Below are 21,862 nucleotides of genomic sequence, written 5' to 3'. Positions count from 1 at the left end.
GATCAGAGAAAGTATAAACCGAGAGGAAAGAAGTTAAAGGGGGCAAATACAAAGTACCTTGGAGTAATAATTACAAAGAACATATTGTCAGAGGCGTATATAAACCACATTACATCAGCGGCGCATCTGAAACTAGCAACTTTTAGAAACCCCAATAAGGAATTCTTTATCACATTGTATTCGACGCATGTTAGACCGATTTTAGGATGCGAAACGCCAACGTGGACTCTACATCTGAGAAAACAGCACGTTTAGAAGCTGGAGAAATTAAAGATATTTGTAACTAGGCTTGTTCCACACCTGAGAGGGATGAATTATGAGAGGCTAAATGAACCAGATCTGATAACCAGACTTGGAACAAGAAAGGATACGATAACCTATAAGGTTTCAATAGAGCAGACAGGGACATACTGTTTCAGTGCCAGGCACAAGTACAAGAGAGCACAGGTAGAAGAGAGACGAGCTACAGAGAAGTTAGAAAATATCTCTTCAGTCTTGAGGTGGTAGACTAGTGGATTGAACTAAATCAAACAGTTTCAAGAGTAGATATCATAAGGCCCAGGAGTTTGGGAACCAATGTATACCGGCCAGTTTTTGAGATAGAAAAAGCTTTCTGGAGAAAGACAAATTCATTTCATTACAGTGTAAGGTTGCAAAAAAAAAAAAAAAAGTGAAAAGATTGCTATAAATCAAAATTTGGAAAAACCATCATAGTGGCACAACATGCTGATTACTACAATGCACCTACAAGTAACAATGCCAGGAGCACCACACTACTGCAAGATGAAACTATAGAAGCATAAAAATCTTAAAATTCACTCAAAAAATATTATTATACCGTGTATTGCTGAAAACACAGGTTGTTGGAAAAGATTTTATTTGAACGACGTTTCGCTCTGTTACAGCTTTATCAAATCATGGTAGAGTTGTTTGAGATGTGTTAGAGCTTTATCAAGTTATGATTTCATAAAACAGCGAAATGTTGTCACAATAAAAGCTTTTGTAACTTCTGCCTTTTGTTCAATAGTGAGGAGCATGCCATTCTGATTGTGCACTGCACAATATTTGCTCTAACATTCATTATAATGTTCAATAAATGTTCTTGTTATTTCAGTCCATTGCTTATAAAGTCAGCGCACTCAGCTCACATATTGAATGTCAGCGGCTCGATCCCCGGCACGGGTGGAAACATTGGGCATATTTCCTTACACCTGCTGCCTCTGTTCACCTAGCAGTAAGTAGTTACCTGGGAGTTAGTCAACGGTTGTGGGTCTCATCCCAAGGATAGTAGTATACCTTAGAATCTCAGGTATACTATCACCCCAGGAATGGTAGGTTCTAAGGCTTAGACAGAACCGGGTTTTGAAGAGAGCTAAGGTAGGATAACAGCTTAGCCTGTAAAATTAATGTGTAAAAAAAAGTTGACTATTATTATCTTAGGCTAGATGTACTAGAAACATCTATACTACAAAAAGTGTTATGGCTGTTACGCTCAAAAGGGTTAACGTTTGAATAAATGCAAACAAATTCACTAGTCAACAAAGAATTTTCACCAGAGATAATGTTTGAGGTGCAATGTGAGATATTTTGAGGCTGATTCCACAACCGTATTCTATCTTCCTTTACCACTAAAGTTTTCCAGATAAGATCGATCATATTTCTTCGATCTTTTACAGGCAAATTCAACATTTGCAATAAGGGGATATTCCACTGTCTTGTCTGATTTGTAGTGAGCTAAAATAGCTGATTACCTATAGAAAATATGCAGAAACTAACGGCATCACAACACTATAGCGAAATTCATCATTTAATTTTGTATGGTATGTATTCAAACTCGGTTATTTCTTTAATTCTTCCATAAATATCGATATAAGAATGAAGCTCTTTTATATCTAGCAACGTTCTAGGTAGTGTCTGAGGGTCAACAGAGGTCTAGAGAAGCCTAGAATTCTGTTCAGGATAGATAGGCCGCAGAGGAAATGGTACCAAAAACAGCTGATTCTTGCCAATTTGATGCCTATTTTAAGGCACTTGCACCAGTTAAAAAGAACTAAATTTAAACTATTTCCCCAGCAGACCGTCCGTAGTAAGCGTGTCTGGCGAGAAATGAACGATACAGCCTTCCTTTCTATCAAGAAGACCATCCAAAAGTCCATTTTACCACTAAATCACGCCACTTTGGCGCCTGTTTTGGGGCATTTCTAATATCCAAATGTGGACTGGATGGTGGCAAGAAGCGACCATCCAGCCCCTTATTTTCAACCTCTAGAATACCCCAAATTTGGTCATGTAGCCTCTTTAGCACTAAAATCTCATTTCTAATTCAAAACGGAGGTCATGTACCACTTCTACTTTGTAAAAACCTCTCAAATGCTAACTTTTTCTCTCTTACTACTTTCTTTACTTCATCACTCCACCAATTGCTTTTCTTCCCTCCTGCATCCACTTTTCTGTAATCACACACTTCAGCTGAACACTAACACTACATTCATAAATCAACCCCATACCTCTTCAACCTCTTACTAACCCATCTTTCTTCCAATAGTTGATTATATATTACCCTAACTGCATCCTCCTTTAGTCCATAGACTTTCACCTCTCTCTTACTCGCTGATGCCAATCTCCTTGTATCCCATCTACATTTTACTCTCACTGGAGCTGCAACTAAAAAATTATTGCAATATCTGTGGCCCCTGTGTAAACATGCACATCCTATAGTCTACGTATCAGTCTTATCTACCAGTACGTAGTCCAACAAACTATTGTCATTATGCTCTATATCATATCTTGTATACTTATTTATCATTTTTTTCTTAAAATATGTATTACCTATTACCAAACCCCTTTCTACACAAAGTTCAAAGGAACTCCAAACTTACCTACCACACCATCTATAACTATTTCTCCCACTTTAGCATTCATATTCCTTACCATAATTACTCTCTCACTTAGTTCAAAACTGCCTAAACACTAGCTTTACATCTCCCAAAATCTCTCTCCTCTACACTCCTCTCTTCTCCGGGTGCATAAAAACTTAATATAACCCACTTTTTGCATCCGACCCTTGCCGAACAAGGCAAGCGAAAATTTGTGTATCCAATAATTTCGCAAAAATAATTTCTGAACCTAACGAAAAAAATATATTTCATTGTGTTTATTGTAAACTTATCTAAAATATATTAGGATTAGGCTAAATTAAATTCTGCTTGTTATAATAGTTACGTAATTTTTCTAAGGTTATTTTGGCACAAATTCATTAATTTTTACATTACCGTAAATGAAAAAATGTATGTTTAAAAGTAGAAGAGAAAATTTTAGAAAGGACTTAATTTTAAATGAGTTCTTGCTAACTGACCAATTTTACCCATTCGGCACATTATATATATATATATATATATATATATATATATATATATATATATATATATATATATATATATATATATATATATATATATATATATATATATATGCAAAACAACCACTGTGAAAGAAAAGAGAAGTTCCAAGCGCTTTCTTTCTTTCTTTCTTACTTTCTCAATTGAATTTCAAAAAGTTGAGAAAGTAGCATCAAGCAAGTCCATGGTCGACAGGAATATAATTGAATCTTGTTTCATAAAAAGCAGTTTTGACAATAATATGAATATTTCCTTTGGTTTATATAAATTAGATCCATTTATAATTAATAGAATTTGGGAAGAATTTAATAATACACTGGACAAATAATAATTTTTAAATTGTCTTGGGTAGAATAGTTTGTGGGTGAGTTGTGCAAAGGACCTATCCAGCTGGGTCGGCGCGCGTCAGGTGTTTAACCGTTGTGGGATCTGATAGTGAGGTGCTGGCCAGACCCCTTATATAGCTTCCTTGGATGCTTTACTTTCATAGTTCCTTGATAATGTGAGTAGTCACGAAAGCGCTTGGAACTTCTCTATTCTTTCAGAGTGGTTGTTTTGCATATATACATACATACATACATATATATATATATATATATATATATATATATATATATATATATATATATATATATGTATATATATATATATATATATATATATATATATATATATATATATATATATATTATATATATATATATATATATATATATATATATATATATATATATATATATATATATATATATATATATATATATATATACATACGAAAACAGGATGTGCTGGAAAGATTAAGAACAGATTTGGAATCAGAGTTAAAATCGAGTTCATACAAATTTATTTAAATCTTTGATGAGAAAATAATGTTTAATTTGTTGACCAGGTTATAGACAAACTAAATGAAATATTATACAAACAAATTATAGCTTGCTCGATATTACTAAGGTTAGCGTGCTAACCAGGGCGGGTCCAGGGATTATTTAACTCAAGGGAAAAATGTTAAACCCATAGGGGTCACACTGCACCAGGAAAACCAGGCTTTATTCAAGGAATAAAAAGACAGCTCTTACGATTTTTTCTGATTACATTGACTCCGGTTTTGAAGGGACAGGAACTAGATCTACCACTAAGACTGTTGGTAGTGGTGAAGAGAACTATAATAAAAACTTGTAGTTGATGTTGCAGACTGTGACTGTGGTGTCTGTTAACATTACCAAGTGATGGGTGTTCTCTTCTAATGAGCCACCACAGCACAATGGTAGGGCACAGACTTCCACGCACATACCTTGGGTTAGACTCCCGTCCAGGTTTACGTGTATGTACTTACCTATTTGTATGTTATATATATATATATATATATATATATATATATATATATATATATATATATATATATATATATATAATATATATATATATATATATATTTTTATTTTATTTTATTATCACACTGGCCGATTCCCACCAAGGCAGGGTGGCCCGAAAAAGAAAAACTTTCACCATCATTCACTCCATCACTGTCTTGCCAGAAGGGTGCTTTACACTACAGTTTTTAAACTGCAACATTAACACCCCTCCTTCAGAGTGCAGGCACTGTACTTCCCATCTCCAGGACTCAAGTCCGGCCTGCCGGTTTCCCTGAATCCCTTCATAAATGTTACTTTGCTCACACTCCAACAGCACGTCAAGTATTAAAAACCATTTGTCTCCATTCACTCCTATCAAACACGCTCACGCATGCCTGCTGGAAGTCCAAGCCCCTCGCACACAAAACCTCCTTTACCCCCTCCCTCCAACCCTTCTTAGGCCGACCCCTACCCCGCCTTCCTTCCACTACAGACTGATACACTCTTGAAGTCATTCTGTTTCGCTCCATTCTCTCTACATGTCCGAACCACCTCAACAACCCTTCCTCAGCCCTCTGGACAACAGTTTTGGTAATCCCGCACCTCCTCCTAACTTCCAAACTACGAATTCTCTGCATTATATTTACACCACACATTGCCCTCAGACATGACATCTCCACTGCCTCCAGCCTTCTCCTCGCTGCAACATTCATCACCCACGCTTCACACCCATATAAGAGCGTTGGTAAAACTATACTCTCATACATTCCCCTCTTTGCCTCCAAGGACAAAGTTCTTTGTCTCCACAGACTCCTAAGTGCACCACTCACTCTTTTTCCCTCATCAATTCTATGATTCACCTCATCTTTCATAGACCCATCCGCTGACACGTCCACTCCCAAATATCTGAATACGTTCACCTCCTCCATACTCTCTCCCTCCAATCTGATATTCAATCTTTCATCACCTAATCTTTTTGTTATCCTCATAACCTTACTCTTTCCTGTATTCACCTTTAATTTTCTTCTTTTGCACACCCTACCAAATTCATCCACCAATCTCTGCAGCTTCTCTTCAGAATCTCCCAAAAGCACAGTGTCATCAGCAAAGAGCAGCTGTGACAACTCCCACTTTGTGTGTGATTCTTTATCTTTTAACTCCACGCCTCTTGCCAAGACCCTCGCATTTACTTCTCTTACAACCCCATCTATAAATATATTAAACAACCACGGTGACATCACACATCCTTGTCTAAGGCCTACTTTTACTGGGAAAAAATTTCCCTCTTTCCTACATACTCTAACTTGAGCCTCACTATCCTCGTAAAAACTCTTCACTGCTTTCAGTAACCTACCTCCTACACCATACACTTGCAACATCTGCCACATTGCCCCCCTATCCACCCTGTCATACGCCTTTTCCAAATCCATAAATGCCACAAAGACCTCTTTAGCCTTATCTAAATACTGTTCACTTATATGTTTCACTGTAAACACCTGGTCCACACACCCCCTACCTTTCCTAAAGCCTCCTTGTTCATCTGCTATCCTATTCTCCGTCTTACTCTTAATTCTTTCAATATATATATATATATATATATATATATATATATATATATATATATATATATATATATATATATATATATATATATATATATATATATATATATATATATATATATATAGTTAACACAGCGAAGGCAATTGATGCTAAGATACAAGCTGATTTAGACGCCTTCACACTAGCGATAGGTTAAGAGGAGTTAGAAACAGCAGGTATGGCTAATTAGGATGCAAGATTAATCAACCATTGACTGTTATTGCCCCTAGAAAGAGAGTCAGAGGCTATGAACTGAAAGACCAAACAGAAGCCGAAGATAGACTGGAGGAACGGAGGTTTTCTGAAGGACATACTGTTGTAGTCGAGACATAGCTCGTTGTAGTGGCGGCCAGATGGTTCCATACCAACGTAGATGTGAACTCCCACGTCACTCAGTTGTCCCAGTGCCAGCGCGTAGTTCAGTGCGTAGCTGCAGAGAGAGACCCGCGTTATGCGTTGTCTCTTACCACACCTGCCTCAACAGCTACTCTTCCTCGTAGTCTGACTCAGATGCTTTGGCTATGTTCTTACCTGACCATGCATGTTCTTAATAACAGACTTAATTCTCGTGTCGATTTCCACATGCATTTTCCTCGTCCATTCCTGTGATGAGTCTTAAAGGAGAAGTAAACAAAACCTTACCCTTTAAGGCATGGTCTGGTAAGCAGGAAAAGCACCATGCACGACGTCCCAACTACTTACTGTTATAATCGAGGCAAAGCTCATTGAAGTAGCGACCAGACGGCTCCATCCCGACGAAGTTGTGCATGTGGTCCGTGCCGTACATAGTAGACACCAGAGCGTAGGTCAAGGGCTTGCTAGTTCCAGAGAATTAAAGGAACATTTTAAAACAACACAACAACGGTACCCTGAAGACCACACGAATGAATAAAAGCAAAATACAGCAGGAAAATTAAGCTAACACAGACATGAAAGGTAAATGCAAATATAAAAACGAGGGGTGTTATATTTCTTCCGGCAACTAGGTGCACGGAGTTCGAGCAAGGTAAGGGATGAGCATGACTGCAGGAATACATGGTGAAACAAACATCCTACCTCAGTATGAGCACCGGAGATTCATGTCAACTAGTTCATGGCGTTACATGCATGACTTTCTACTTGGAGTATATGTCCAATATTCCAACTGATGACTGGTATTAGATCAAGGAAAGTATTAAAATAAAAGCCTCAACTCAATTCAGCGCATACATATACGTTTGCAAAATAACCAAAGGGGTAGTTGAATGATAAGTAGGTCTTTCATGTTGTAATCAAGAGATCGGGAGCTTGCAATATTGCAGAAATAGAGTAAAAAATCCAGGCAGATTCGTTCAGGGGAACTACTCTCTCCCGAGTTCTGCAAAGAGTCGTTCCCCAGAACGAATCTGCTTCGATTTATTACTATTTCTGCAACACAGCAAGTTCCTGATGAAGTGTTGACTGCAGCACGAAAGGCCTAAAGCTATCATTCAATTACTGCATACTTTTGACTTTATAAATATTTACATAGCATAATGCTTGCTCTGCAAAGTGTGTATTTTGTTCACTATTTTCGGCGCCCCCTCAAGGAAGGTTCCTTGATGTTGGTGAGGGGCTCTTGATTTAGGGAATTGGATCTGTGCTCCAGTTCTCCGAATTAAGCCTGAATGCCTTCCACATCCCCCCCCAGGCGCTGTATAATCCTCCGGGTTTAGCGCTTCCCCTTTGATTATAATAATAATAATAATCGGCAGCACGCCTCTTTGAATACAACTCCATGGTGACTTCATCTGGGCTTTTCCTTGACTGTCATCTAATCAGCATAGTTGAAGTTTCTTTAGTCCTAGGCAGCTGGCTGTGGCAAGGCTTCTCTTGATATTGTTAACGTAAGAGTGTTATATTGGCTTATTCGTCAGGGAATTACTTGACATGGGTCCTTTTCACACAAGACCCGTTCACTGTATGTGTTGGTCTAACAGTTGATCCCATGTATCAGAAATCTTCCATATGACGATAGACTGAGGGCCCTGAATCTGCACTCTCTAGAAAGGCGTAGAATTAGGGGGGATATGACTGAGGTGTATAAATGGAAAACAGGAATAAATAAAGGGGATGTAAATAGCGTGCTGAAAATATCCAGCCAAGACAGGACTCGCAGCACTGGTTTCAAATTGGAAAAATTCAGATTCAGGAAGGATATAGGAAAGCACTGGTTTGGTAAGAGTTGTGGATGTAGAAGGCACGAGAACACAACAGAGGCTGACTGTAACTTGCATGGTGGGCGAAACTCAGTCTTGATGGTGATTTGTGACCGGTGGTCGGCAGGAAGGCAGGATGTTGGAATTGGAGAAAGGTAGCTGCTACATGGTGAGTGGTCGGTGGAGAGAATTTATTTGGAGTTGTGACGATGTTTCACAACGTCCAATTTGTCAGTGCTGGATCCATTTTAATAGTCTTGAATCTTGATACAGGGACAAGGTTGAGTCTAGTTTTTTTTTTTTTTTGTTTTCATGTGCATTGTCATCTATGAATTGTTGTAATGCTTCAAGGAGTGTTGAGAAGAAGCAGACGACGTCTGGGCCGCAGATATATTTGACTGTATTGTTCGCAAGATTCTTGCACAGGTCGTATGTAGACAATTCTTGATCGTGATGAGGTGTGGTATAGAAAGTTAAGCCAGTCCAGTGGACGAAAGAAGTGCGGTCTTCATATGGAACTGTATCCATTCTTGATGCATAAGATGGTGTGGTTGGCGTAGTTTTTGCCTTCTTGGCAGGTGGTTCTGGCGTTTTGGGGGAGGTCTCTGATTGGTCCCTTGCAGTTAAGGCAGAAAAAGCTGCTAGTGGCATGGAGGGTGCTGATTGGTTGCTTTCTGAGATGAGTGGAGGCAACGAAGGCACCTCATTGATCGACACCATGCCTAACCCTTCTAGGGTAGGGTAGGTGCCTGAGCCCGAGCCTTTAGCTCATAAGACTGTCATTCCCATTTGCCCCCTTGGGGCGGGGATGGCAGACTAGAGAGGCCTAGCTTGTGGCTAGGCCTGGGGACAGTTGGTCCCAAAGATGAGGAGGTACTTGTGCCTCCTCCCATGGGAAACTTAGGTCTCAGACACTCCTAAAGAGGAAGCCAAGGCCGGGCCACCACTTGGAAAAGGCCCGGGCCGGGAGAATACCGGCTAATCTTTAATAATAATAATAAGGCACCTCATTGGTTGGAGTTGGAGTGACGTCGCTTGGAGATGGTGGTGGTGGTGGAGGAGCTGCTTGAGAAGGGCGTGCAGGTGTTGCGACATTGACTAAATCTCTTGTGAACTTGATAATGTCGGCAGATGGTGGAGAGGCTGGGAAGATGAACTTGGGCATGTTGTTCAGTTCAAACAGCTCGTTAATGACAGTGTTAAAAGAGCCAGGCATCGCCATATTGTGCATGTGAGCATACATCAGACAGTAATGAATTTTCGTCGGTGGTGGTGGAGGGTAGAGTGGCTTTGAGAAGCTTTGTGGTGTCTGCCTGAAGTTATGTTCAGCTTCCTGGGTCTTCAGAACTTCACGACGTGTGGGGCATCGGACAGCAAGAGTATGATGGTCATTCTTGCAATTTAGACACTTAGGTGGAGTAGTGGCGGTGCAGGTCTTGAAGTCGAGGCCTTCAGTCCCACAGGTAGAGCAGAACTTAGTATCCTTAATAGGACAGTCTTTTGTGGTATGTAGACATGAGTAGCAACTCCAACACTGAGTGACATGATGATAACGTTCAGCTTCAATGTGATGAGAGTTTATAAAATAGTAGTGAATGGCCAGACCGTCAGCCATAGCTTGGGCAGCCATAGTCACATTCGAGAACGTAATTTTCAACATGGATGAGGCTGTAGGTATCTTGGAGATGTGTTCAACCTTTGCCGAAGGATTTTGATCTTCAGTAGAAGTCTTCAGGTCGTTGAGAGGTTGAGAGGTGATAAGTGTATCAAGCCTTTTCAAAAAGACAGATCTTTTGGCACGATTTGCTGGAGATGACATGACTTGAAAGCCACTGTCTAAGAGAATAATCATAGCAGATGAGGTAAGTAGTTTTTCTGCTTCGACATCGTCGTCGCAAACTTCTTTCAGTGTCAGAATTGTGTTGAACTTGACATTAAGGCCACTCCTAACGGCAGTGGCAAGGGCAAGTTTCGTAGAGTCATTCACCGTCCCACTGGAGGGATTGATCTTGACTGGAGAATTCATCTTGATCCAAGGATGAAGACGAAAGGTAGAGGGTCCCCTCCCCAACGGGGATCGCAGGGAGACTAAGTAAGATAGGAGTCAGAGCGTCTGTGACTCTACAAGACAAAGTCTACAGAGCATGTGAGTGCCTCCTCATACGTCCGTAAAATCGCTTCCCTGTCTACTTCTATTCAATTCAATTCAAGTTTATTCTCTATAAGGGTTACAATGTGGGGTTTACAGGATTTGGGTATTGTGTGGTTTACATGTTATAAAATATTAATTACAGAGGGGGCCACTAGGACACCTAGCATGGCTAGGCATTTCGAGCAGACTTAGATTAATTCTTAACTTTTATTTATTTATTTATTTATTTATTTCCAATTTGTGCACACATACAGAGGTACAAAAAAATACAGATAAGAGCAGTATGCCAAAGCCACTTATACTATGCATAGCATTACGGGCTGGCTTAAAATTAACTTAAGATTAACTAAGCAATGATTATTATTATTATTATAATCAAAAAGAAGCGCTAAGCCACAAGGACTATACAGCGCTGCTACTAAGCAATGATGAAATCAGTGATAAAACATTAATGTAAACAGATAACTATAAAGCACAAGTGAGTATTACAAAGACAGGTCATATGGTTGCATTCAGTTAGGTAGTGATTCTGTTAGGTAGTGTATTTAAAAAATAATAAGTTAGATTGGGTTTTAGGTTTAACATTTATGTGATATAATTGTGAGAAACATTTAAGATATACAATTTATAATGTTCAGTTATTCAGTATTTATTTGGTTTTGGGTGAGTAAGTAATCTTTGAGAAGAGACTTGAATTTATAAACAGGTTGTGTTTCTTTTATATTTACAGGTAATGAATTCCAGATTTTAGGGCCTTTTATGTGCATTGAGTTTTTGCATAGTGTGAGATGGACACGAGGAACATCAAAGAGTGATCTGTGCCTTGTGTTATGGTCATGTGTTCTGTTGAGGTTGGCAAGGAGATGTTTGAGGGGAGGGTTAATATCAGAGTTAAGTGTTCTATGTATGTAATAGGTGCAGTAATAAGTATGGATGTTTTGTATGGTGAGTAGGTTTAGTGTATTGAATATTGGTGGAGTGTGCTGCCTGTAGTGAGAATTTGTTATCATTCTAACTGCAGCCTTTTGTTGGGTAATTAGTGGTCTGAGATGGTTAATTGTTGTTGAGCCCCATGCACAAATTCCATAGGTGAGATAGGGGTAAATAAGAGAGTGATATAGGGCCAGGAGGGCTGACTGTGGAACATAGTACCGTATCTTCGATAGTATGCCTACAGTCTTGGAAATTTTCTTAGAAATTTGATGTATATGTGTATGAAATTTGAGTCTATTATCAAGGTGGATTCCTAAGAATTTTCCCTCTGTTAGTTTTGTGATAGGTGATCCATTTATCATTATGTTAAGAGGGACATCTGTAGCTCTGTTACCAAACTGAATGAAGTAGGTTTTGTCAATGTTTAGTGTAAGTTTGTTAGTCCTCATCCAGGTAGATATTTTCTGTAATTCGGTATTTACAGATTATGGTATTAAGGCTAAGTGACTACATCATAATGTTTGAGTTTAGCAATGTGAATGCTTTTATTTTGGCACAATACAAAGTGTCTATATTGGAGTATCATAGGCAAACTTATGACTAGTTAGGATTTATTATTTTAAGATTAAGATTAGTATTTCTGGGTTTATAGTCAGTGGGTGAGTGAGTGTAATTGTGAACCACCAGGTGGTTATCATGTAGTTAGTTGTCAGGGTGGATCAGGGAGATAAGATATTTTTTAACTGTAGTTTTGAAAGTGATGAATGTGTCTGCAGTTCTAGAGTTTTCAGGTAGGGTGTTCCAGATTTTAGGTCCTTTGAAATGCATTAAATTTTTGTAAAGGTTTAGTCGAACACGGGGAATGTCATAGAAATGTTTGTGTCTGGTGTTATGCCTGTGGATCCTGTCACAGCTATCAAGAAAGCGTTTTAGGTCAAGGTTAATAGTAGATATAGATTGCACAGTAGTAAGTGTGGATGTTCTGAACAGGGAGTAAGTTTAGATCTATGAAGAGTGGGGATGGGGGGGGGGGATGTTGCCAGGGATGGGATTTAATGATTATTCTTACTGCGGCTTTTTGTTGGGTTATTATTGGCTTTAGGTGTTTTGCTGCAGTTGAACCCCAAGCACAGATAGCATAGGTGAGGTACGGATATATAAGTGAATAGTATAGTGTGAGAAGGGCAGTTTGCGGCACGTAGTATCGTATCTTGGAGAGGATCCCAACCGTTTTGGATACTTTAGAATTTTTCTAGACCGTACTCTAACACAATACTTGATCCACATATTTTCTTCCCTTCTTAAACTCACCTTGTTTCCTCGGCAATTGTACTTTCTATATTTCCCATAACAGTGGTTAAAGAGAACGCTATGATAACACATTGACTGGAAATCTTAAGTTCGCTTGGCTACACAAGCTAAAAAAAAACTTTAAATACATCTACCTATATATATATATATATATATATATATATATATATATATATATATATATATATATATATGTCGTGCCGAATATGTAAAACTGGTCAATTAGGAAAAACTCATTTAAAATTAAGTCCTTTCAGAAATTTTCTCTTATACGTTTAAAGTTATATTTTTTTCACTAATGTTAATGTAAAAATTTATAATTTTGCACCAAAAGAATCTTAGAAAACTTACCTAACCTAATTATAACAAGAGCAATTTATTTTAGCCTAACCGAACTAAATATATTTTAGATACGTTTACAATAATTTAATACTAAACAAACACAATGAAATACATTTTTTTCGTTAGGTTTAGAATGATTTTAGCGAAATTATTGCATACAAAAATTTTCGCTTGTCCCATATGGCAAGATGAGCGTTGTTATTTAAGCCAAGATCGCAAGTTCTGCCTATTCGGCACGATAGATATATATATATATATATATATATATATATATATATATATATATATATATATATATATATATATATATATATATATATATATTATTAAAAAAATAAACGACGGGTAAACTAGCATAACATTTACGGAAGCCTTGGACTCCACGTTGGTCGACTGTTTTCTTTAACGTAAACGGTTTGTTTAATGCAAGGAGAAGCATTTCCAAAATAGGTTCGACTTTCTAGTATATTGAACTTAGGAACCTGGTTATCAATGATTCCCTATTCTTCCTCTGCTGTGTTGTTGCATCGTATCAATACTTTAGCGTCACTGTAATTAACGTTATGATTCTCTGTACTTATGTGCCGAAATACAACATTATTATTGTCGTACAGAGTATTTATGTTGATTCAGATGTTTAAAATTGTTTCCCCAGTACAACACTTGCCACAATCTGTGACAAGTGTTGTATTATCACTATATGTACTCACCTTTATGTCTTATAAATGTCAGAACTCATTTGGGTATCTTCGGAGAACCTTTTTACAAATGTCTTAATGGTATAAGAACTGCTGCGGGCAATGTTAACCTTAGTACTAGAGAGAATTTTATTTTTGTATTTTAATTTGTCTAAGTAGAAACTATAATTAAAACGTTTTCACTGAGAAAATCACAGAATCTGTAAAATTCTTCATGCAATATTAACGAATGTGTTGTAAATATATTCAATCCCAGGTTCTCAGAACTGTGAATCGAAAATGCGGTATGCCCTAAGAAATAAGACTGACATGACATCTCTTTTAATTTTGTATAGGTGAGAAGAAAAAGCATATAGATAACTATGTGATGCGTTGGTTTTATATATATATATATATATATATATATATATATATATATATATATATATATATATATATATATATATATATATATATATATATATATATATATATATATATATATATATATATATATGGAGGGATATGTTGTGTATCTTTATATGTGTATGCTTCTAGACTGTTGTATTCTGAGCACCTCTGCAAAAACAGTGATAATGTGCGAGTGTGGTGAAAGTGTTGAATGATGATGAAAGTATTTTCTTTTTGGGGATTTTCTTTCTTTTTTGGGTCACCCTGCCTCGGTGGGAGACGGCCGACTTGTTGAAATATATATATATATATATATATATATATATATATATATATATATATATATATATATATATATATATATATATATAAACACTGATCTCTGGCTGAAGGAGACTCGAACCTGCGAACCTGGACAATACCTTGGCGTCTAGCTTGCGCTGGACTTTGATCCAAGGCAGCCAGCTTTCAGGGAGAAGGCTTACAGCTTTTCATCTCATCCCCTGCATGCATCAGCCTCACTAGAGATTTTAATAATGCAAGGAATTCGCAAAAGCAGGCGAAATATACACAAACACTGATCTCTGGCTGAAGGAGACTCGAACCTACGAACCTTGGAACAAGGTACGCCAAGGTATTGTCCAGTGTGGTGAGATTGGTATAGCACTGCTTACCTTGTTCCAAGGTTCGTAGGTTCGAGTCTCCTTCAGCCAGAGATCAGTGTTTGTGTATATTTTGCCTGCTCTTGCGAATTCCTTGTGTATATATATATATATATATATATATATATATATATATATATATATATATATATATATATATATATATATATATATATATACTATATATTAAATAATGCCAAATAGGTAAAAATTGGTCAGTTAGCAAGAACTCACTTAAAATTAAGTCATTTCTAAAATTTTCTCTTATACTTTTGAAGATATATTGTTTTTTCATTTATGTTAATGTAAAAATTAACAATTTTGTACCAAAAGAACTTTAGAAAACTTACCTAACCCTATGATAACAAGCGTAATTTAATTTAGCCTAATCCAACCAAAGATATTTTAGATAAGTCTACAATAATTTAATATTAAACAAACACAATAAAATATATTTTTTTAGTTAGGTTCAGAATAATTTTTGCCAAATTATTGCATATACAAAATTTCGCTTCTTTTATTCGGCAAGAAAAATGTTGCTATTTAAGAGAAAATAGCAAATTTGACCTATTCGGCAAGACATTAATATATATAAATTCATGTGTCACGAAAAGTGGATGTTACAAAGCACATAATAAAGAAGAAAGTTATCAACAAAAACTTATCGTAATCAAAAAGGTTGTTTCACCAGAGCTAAGAGGAAAACATTAATATGCAATTATTAGTAGCTTCAGCAGATAATACAGGTGTGTGTGTGTGTGTGTGTGTGTGTGTGTACTCACCTATTTGTGGTTGCAGGGGTTGAGTCAGCTCCTGGCCCCGCCTCTTCACCGGTTGCTATTGGGTCCTCTCTCTCCCTGCTCCCTGAGCTTTATTAAATCTCGTCTTAAAACTATGTATGGTTCCCGCCTCCACTACGTCACTTTCTAGGCTATTCCACTTCCTGACGACTATGACTGAAGAAATACTTTCAAACATCCCTTTGACTCATAGGAGTCTTCAACTTCCAATTGTGACCCCTTGTTTCTGTGTCCCATCTCTGGAACATCCTGCCTTTGTCCACCTTGTCAATTCCTCGCAGTCCTGTCTTCCAATCTTCTTGCAAACCTTTGCACTTTCTCTAATTTCTTGATGTACTTGACCAGGTGTGGATTCCAAACTGGTGCTGCATACTCCAATATGGGCCTAACGTATATGGTGTACAGAGTCTTGAACGATTCCTTAGTGAAGTATCGGAACGCTATTCTTAGGTTTGCCAGACGCCCGTACGCTGCAGCAGTTATCTGACTGATGTGCGACTCAGGAGATGTGCTTGGTATTATACTCACCCCAAGATCTTTTTCCTCGAGTGAGGTTCGCAGTCTTTGGCCACCTAGACTATACTCTGTGTGCGATCTTTTCCCTTCCCCGATCTTCGTGACTCTGCATTTGGCGGGGTTAAATTCAAGGAGCCAGTTGCTGGACCAGGCTTGTAGCCTGTCCAGGTATCTTTGTAGTCCTGCCTGATCCTCGACAGATTTAATTCTTCTCATTAACTTCACATCATCTGCAAACTGGGACACTTCTGAGTCTATCCCTTCCGTTATGTCATTCACATATACAAGGAACAGTTCAGGCCCTAGGACTGACCCCTGTGGAACCCGGCTCGTCACAGGCGCCCACTCTGACACCTCGTCACGTATCATGACTCGTTGTTGACTCCCTGTCAGATATTCTCTGATCCATTGTTGTTAAAGATTCGCCGGTATTCTCCCGGCCCGGGCCCTTCCAAGTGGTGGCCCGGCACTGGCTCCCTGTCTAGGGAGTGTCTGAGACCTAGGTCTCCCATGGGAGGAGGCACAAGTATCCCCCTCATCTTGTGAGCCACAAACTCGGGCTCTGGCACCAACCCTGCCCTAGAAGGGCAAGGCATGGTGTCGATGGTGCTAGCGCTGCTCTCCTGTGTGGAGTGTCGTGTGTTGGTGTTCATTTTCATTCATTCATTCATGTTGATTCGCTGGTACTTCCAGCCCGGGTCTTCTCCAGATGGTGACCTGGCAGTGGCCTCCATGGTGGGGGGTGATGATCATCTTCTTTCTTCTTTCTTGGCCCTCCGGTTGGAGGGTGTCGTCGTCTTCTATCTTGCTCTGACTTCCCGAAGAGAAGCGCAGTCGGTCAGAGGCAGCAGTTACAGGGTCGATTGGAGCCACACCCCAGCTTTAGCGGACAGCAAAGTGCTGGGGAAACTTATCTTCATGGTGAATGGTCATGGATAGTCGTGCTAGAAGAGGGTACCATCTTCAAGGTCCCCATTCTGAAGCATCCTGAATTTCCTCTTTGAGGTGTACTCGACTTCCACAAGGTGTTGGGTGTTGGCAGTGAGTAGTCTGGTCATGTCTGCAGTGGTGTATGTAACAGTTTGGTGGTAGGTATACTTGACTGTTCCGTCCTGGAGGTGATGATGGATTTCTGAAGACAGCACTGTGTTCTTATACTGCTTGGTTGTGTAGAAGTATACACCCTTCAGGTATCGGACTTGTTGTGGTGCAGCAGTGTCAGTGGCAGTGGCACCGTGAGGTGCATCCGCATTTTCTTGTGTTTTTGCTCTCTTGGCTGGTGGCTGAACTGGTGAAGGCGAGATTTCCGACTGGTCAGTTGCTCTAGCAGTGGATGCAAGCGATAGTGGACTCTCATTGGTGGGGTTTGCCGACGTCTCAGTGGTCTCTGATTGGTCATCTCTGTGTCTAGTGGAGGTTGTGACAGCGGTGGAGCAGCGGTGATGCTGGTAATATTTGCAGTAGATTTTAGGATCTCAGTGGAAGGTGGTGATGCAGGGAATGTGAGGCCAGGCATATTATTTAGTTTGAAAAGTTCATTGATGGTGGTGTTGAAGGAACCAGGCTCAGCTGCATTCTGTACATGAGCATACATACTGCAATAAAGAATCTTGGTGGAGTCGGCAGTAGGTGCTGGCAGGGAAGTGGTGGGAGCAGCTTGCGTGGCTTGTAGTATCTTGGTAGTGTCTGCTTGAAGCTTGGCGATAGCAGAATATGTGGTTGCTTGTGGGTTAGGTTTCTTTTGTTGTTGTTGTTGTTTCTTGAGTATGTCTCTTCTGGTAGGGCGCCTGGCAGCAAGAGTATGGTGGTCATTCTTGCAGTTCAAGCATTTAGGTGGTGAAGCAGTAGTGCAATTCTTGAAGTCATGACCCTCACGGCCACAGGTGGAGCAGAACTTCTTGTCCTTGGTAGGACAATCATTTGTGGTGTGTAAGTATGAGTAACAATTATAGCACTGTGAGATATGTTGGAATTTCTCTGCTTCGATGAAGGCTGGGTTGATGTGGAAGTAGTGAATAGCCAGGCCCTCAGCGAGAGCTCTCGCTGCCATGTTGACGTCACTGAAGGTGACCTTCAGCATGGATGAAGCATTGGGTATTTTAGTAATGAAGTCCACCTTGGCCCAAGGGTTCTTTGCTTCGATAGATGATTGGATTTCTTCAGTGGCCTGTACAGTGATAAGGTTGTCGAGTCGCTTGAGGAACACAGTTCTCCTGGCCCTCAGTGCTGGGGAAGTCAACACAAGAAATCCCTGGTCTCGTAGAGTGGTAGTAGCAGTAGTGGTAAGTAGTTTCTCAGCCTGTGTAGTCTGTACAGACGACAACAAAGGCCTCCTTGAGCGATAAAATCGTATTACATTTGACTTGCAGCCTGCCACTAACGGCAGCTGCAAGTGTTAGTTTGGACGACTCATTGGTTGTGCCACTCGCTGGTTTGATCTTTACTCTGTTAGAGTAATGCATCGTGAGTAAGCAGTGCTCTGGTGTATCTGTGATGACGTCCTGATCCATTGCAGTGCCTTTCCTGTTATGTGTGCCTGACCCCCTAGCTTTTTGCATTAACCTCTTGTGTGGAACTGTGTCGATGTCGGGAGGGTTCGTGGAGATGTGATGGTTGGAGTTAAACACAGTCGTTGGATGGTAACACATATTAGCAGAGTGTGAGAGGGGAGCCCAGACTGCCTGTGTTGGCCGTTCGTAGACCTAAGCGCAAAGAACTGAGAGAGTTACAGCGATTCTCACGCACACATGCGCATCACGTGACGTCACACATGCTAGTCGCTGAGCCTACTGAAAGGGAACCTAAATATATACATGGATGATACAATCTACAATATACTACACAAGTATAAGTATAGGGAATTCAGTAGCTATACTGACATCGAGGCCTTCTTGCAGTCCAAGAAAATGCAGTTTATCCACCCCTCTCTCTCGTGTCTTACTTCTGTCACCTTGTCATAAAACTCAAGTAGGTTTGTGACACAGGATTTTCCTTCCCTGAAACCGTGCTGGTTGTCGTTTATAAGCCTGTCTCTTTCTAGGGGCTCCACCGCTCCTGATAATCTTCACCATGACCTTGCATACAATACACATCAGTGACACAGGTCTAGTTTAATGCCTCTTGTCTGCCTTGTTTCTTAAAAATTGGGACTACATTTGCCATCTTCCATACCTCAAGTAGTTGCCCAGTTTCAATGGATGTGTTGAAGATTTTTGTTAGTGGCACACACAGCATCTCTTCTCCCTCTCTAAGGACCTACAGAGAGATGTCTGGCCCCACCGCCTTTGTGTGTGTGTGTGTGTGTGTGTGTGTGTGTGTGTGTGTGTGTGTGTGTGTGTGTGTGTGTGTGTGTGTGTGTGTACGCGCGCGCGTACCGCATAGTTATGCGAGTTCATTTCGTTTTTAATATCAAAATTTTCCATGTTAGATTTTCTAATAATCACAAATAAAGAAGTATATGCAGTATATGAGGCAATGAAGGTGGGAAGGATGAAGGACCCACCTGCATGACTGGAGAGTGAAGGGAACGTTGACGTCCCCTGTGGAGTACCTCTGACCATCCACAGTGCACACTGATACTGCCCAGTGATCAGGGTTAGCGCGAGCTAACTGTGGGATGTAGTGCGCCGCCTGAGAACACACCAACATTTCCTTTATGCACAGAAAGTAACGCATTGAAGAGGATTTTTTTTGCACGAGTCGTGCAAATACTTCATATACGCAACAAAAAACACTCCTATGGCGAATGTAACACACCCATACTAACATGCTAGATGCATCTTTCACTCATGTAAGACATTATTGCAACGAAATCACTTTAGAACATGTCACACAATTATTAAAAAATACCACAGTAAAAAATAAAAGAATCTGACGCAAGGATGTTTTTATGTGAGTTCTGAAGATGTGAGTGAAGACAGGAAATCATGTAGGCATTTATATCTATTTTTTTGTATATGACACTATGAAGTTATCAGTGGAAACAAACATTGTATATCTCTACCACATCGTGGCGCACGACGAATATTTTATATGAATACAAATAATAAGCCATAACTATTAAACCCACAAGGATTATACAGTAAATGAACACAAAATGGACCGCACAAGACACTTACCTTTCCGTCTGTATTGGTGAGGCACTTGGCATAGATCTCTTCAATATGGTGACAGAAGCCGCGGAAATCCGGGATCACGAAGGATGAGGAGAACGCTTTCACTATCACCTCCAGGTTATCAGAGATGATGCTACCGAAGAAGAGAATGCTCAAGCAATTGTAAAAAATGCGACACTTAAGTTATGGTATTGAAAGATGTATTGTTTGTGTGTGTAAGAGAGAGGGAGAGAATAGTATGAGCGAGCGTGCGGGTGTTACACTTATGTTTTTGTAGCTTTCTAAGGGATATTATTATTATTATTATTATTATTATTATTATACTCACAAAAATCACCGAATGACCAGTGTGGGTTATTCAGTGCTGCATGGCAAAGAAATTCTTAAATTTGATGGCAGTACTGCGGAAGGTAAGTTTAAGACAGAAGGAAGTCATAGTTAATATAATAAGTCAGCTTAGGATGAAAGTTGTTGTTAAAACATTCGTAAGTAGATAGGACAGAATAAGTCTTGGTGCCCAGGTGGCCAAAGCTCTCGTTTCACACACGGAGGGTCTGGGTTCGATTCCCGGCGGGGTAGAAACATTTCGACGTGTTTCCTTACACCTGTTGTCATTTATGTACCTTTGTAATCTTTTGACTACCGCCCACAGGATGGGTATGGGGTGCATAAAGATATTAAACTAAAGTGTGTGTGTGTGTGTGTGTGTGTGTGTGTGTGTGTGTGTGTGTGTGTGTGTGGTGTGTGTGACTCAACAATCAATATTTGCACCAATAACTCATTACAGTTGTGACCGGGTGTGGAAGTGTGAATTGCTCATTACTCTATAATTTGTTCATGATTGTAGCCAAAGTATAAACGTAAGTAACCATTCTACAGAATTCATTACCTTTGTAACTTGTGAGCTCATTACCTTTGTACCTAGTTCAGCTATCAAAACTTTGGGGGCCCAGTCCCTGGACCCATTACGTACCTCTGTAATCTGTAAATACCTTTGTAACTTGTCATGATTGTGACCAGACTTACCTGGAGTTCATTACCTTTGTAAATTGTGAGTTCATTACCTTTGTAAATTGTGAGTTCATTACCTTTGTAAATTGTGAGTTCATTACCTCTGTAACTTGCTCAGCTATCAAAACTTTGGAGTCCAGTCCCTGGACCAATTATGTACCTCTGTAATCTTTTGACTACCGCCCACAGGATGGGTATGGGGTGCATAATAAACATATTAAACTAACTAAACACTGTTGTCATGTTCACCTAGCAGCAAATATGTACCTGGGCGTTAGTCGACTGGTGTGGGTCGCAGCCTGGGGGACAAGATTGAGGACCCCAATAGAAATAAGTTAGTCCTTGATGACGCACTGACTTTCTTGGGTTATCCTGGGTGGCTAAGCCTCTGGGGTTAAAAATC

The 21,862-nt window shown here is 39.5% G+C and overlaps 1 protein-coding gene across 6 annotated transcripts in view; it reads right to left on the bottom strand.

Moving 5' to 3' along the window:
• Positions 1 to 21,862, bottom strand: part of GLS (glutaminase) — a 132,889-nt gene that overhangs the window by 42,406 nt on the left and 68,621 nt on the right. For 5 of the 6 annotated variants that reach the window (XM_070090493.1, XM_070090498.1, XM_070090499.1 and 2 more), the window contains 3 exons: positions 20,452 to 20,581; positions 19,836 to 19,963; positions 7,055 to 7,170 (listed from right to left, as the gene is read on the bottom strand). In XM_070090493.1, coding sequence (XP_069946594.1) covers positions 7,055 to 7,170; positions 19,836 to 19,963; positions 20,452 to 20,581 — 374 coding nt within the window. Of the gene's footprint in view, positions 1 to 6,666; positions 6,783 to 7,054; positions 7,171 to 19,835; positions 19,964 to 20,451; positions 20,582 to 21,862 lie in introns of all 6 variants that reach the window. The other variant, XM_070090497.1, reaches the window with a different exon arrangement.

This window comes from Cherax quadricarinatus, chromosome 32 (genome assembly GCF_038502225.1).
Source record: "Cherax quadricarinatus isolate ZL_2023a chromosome 32, ASM3850222v1, whole genome shotgun sequence".
Taxonomy (NCBI): Eukaryota; Metazoa; Arthropoda; class Malacostraca; order Decapoda; family Parastacidae; genus Cherax; species Cherax quadricarinatus.
The sequence above is the reverse complement of the archived record's forward strand: the minus strand, read 5'-3'. Positions and strand labels throughout refer to the sequence as shown.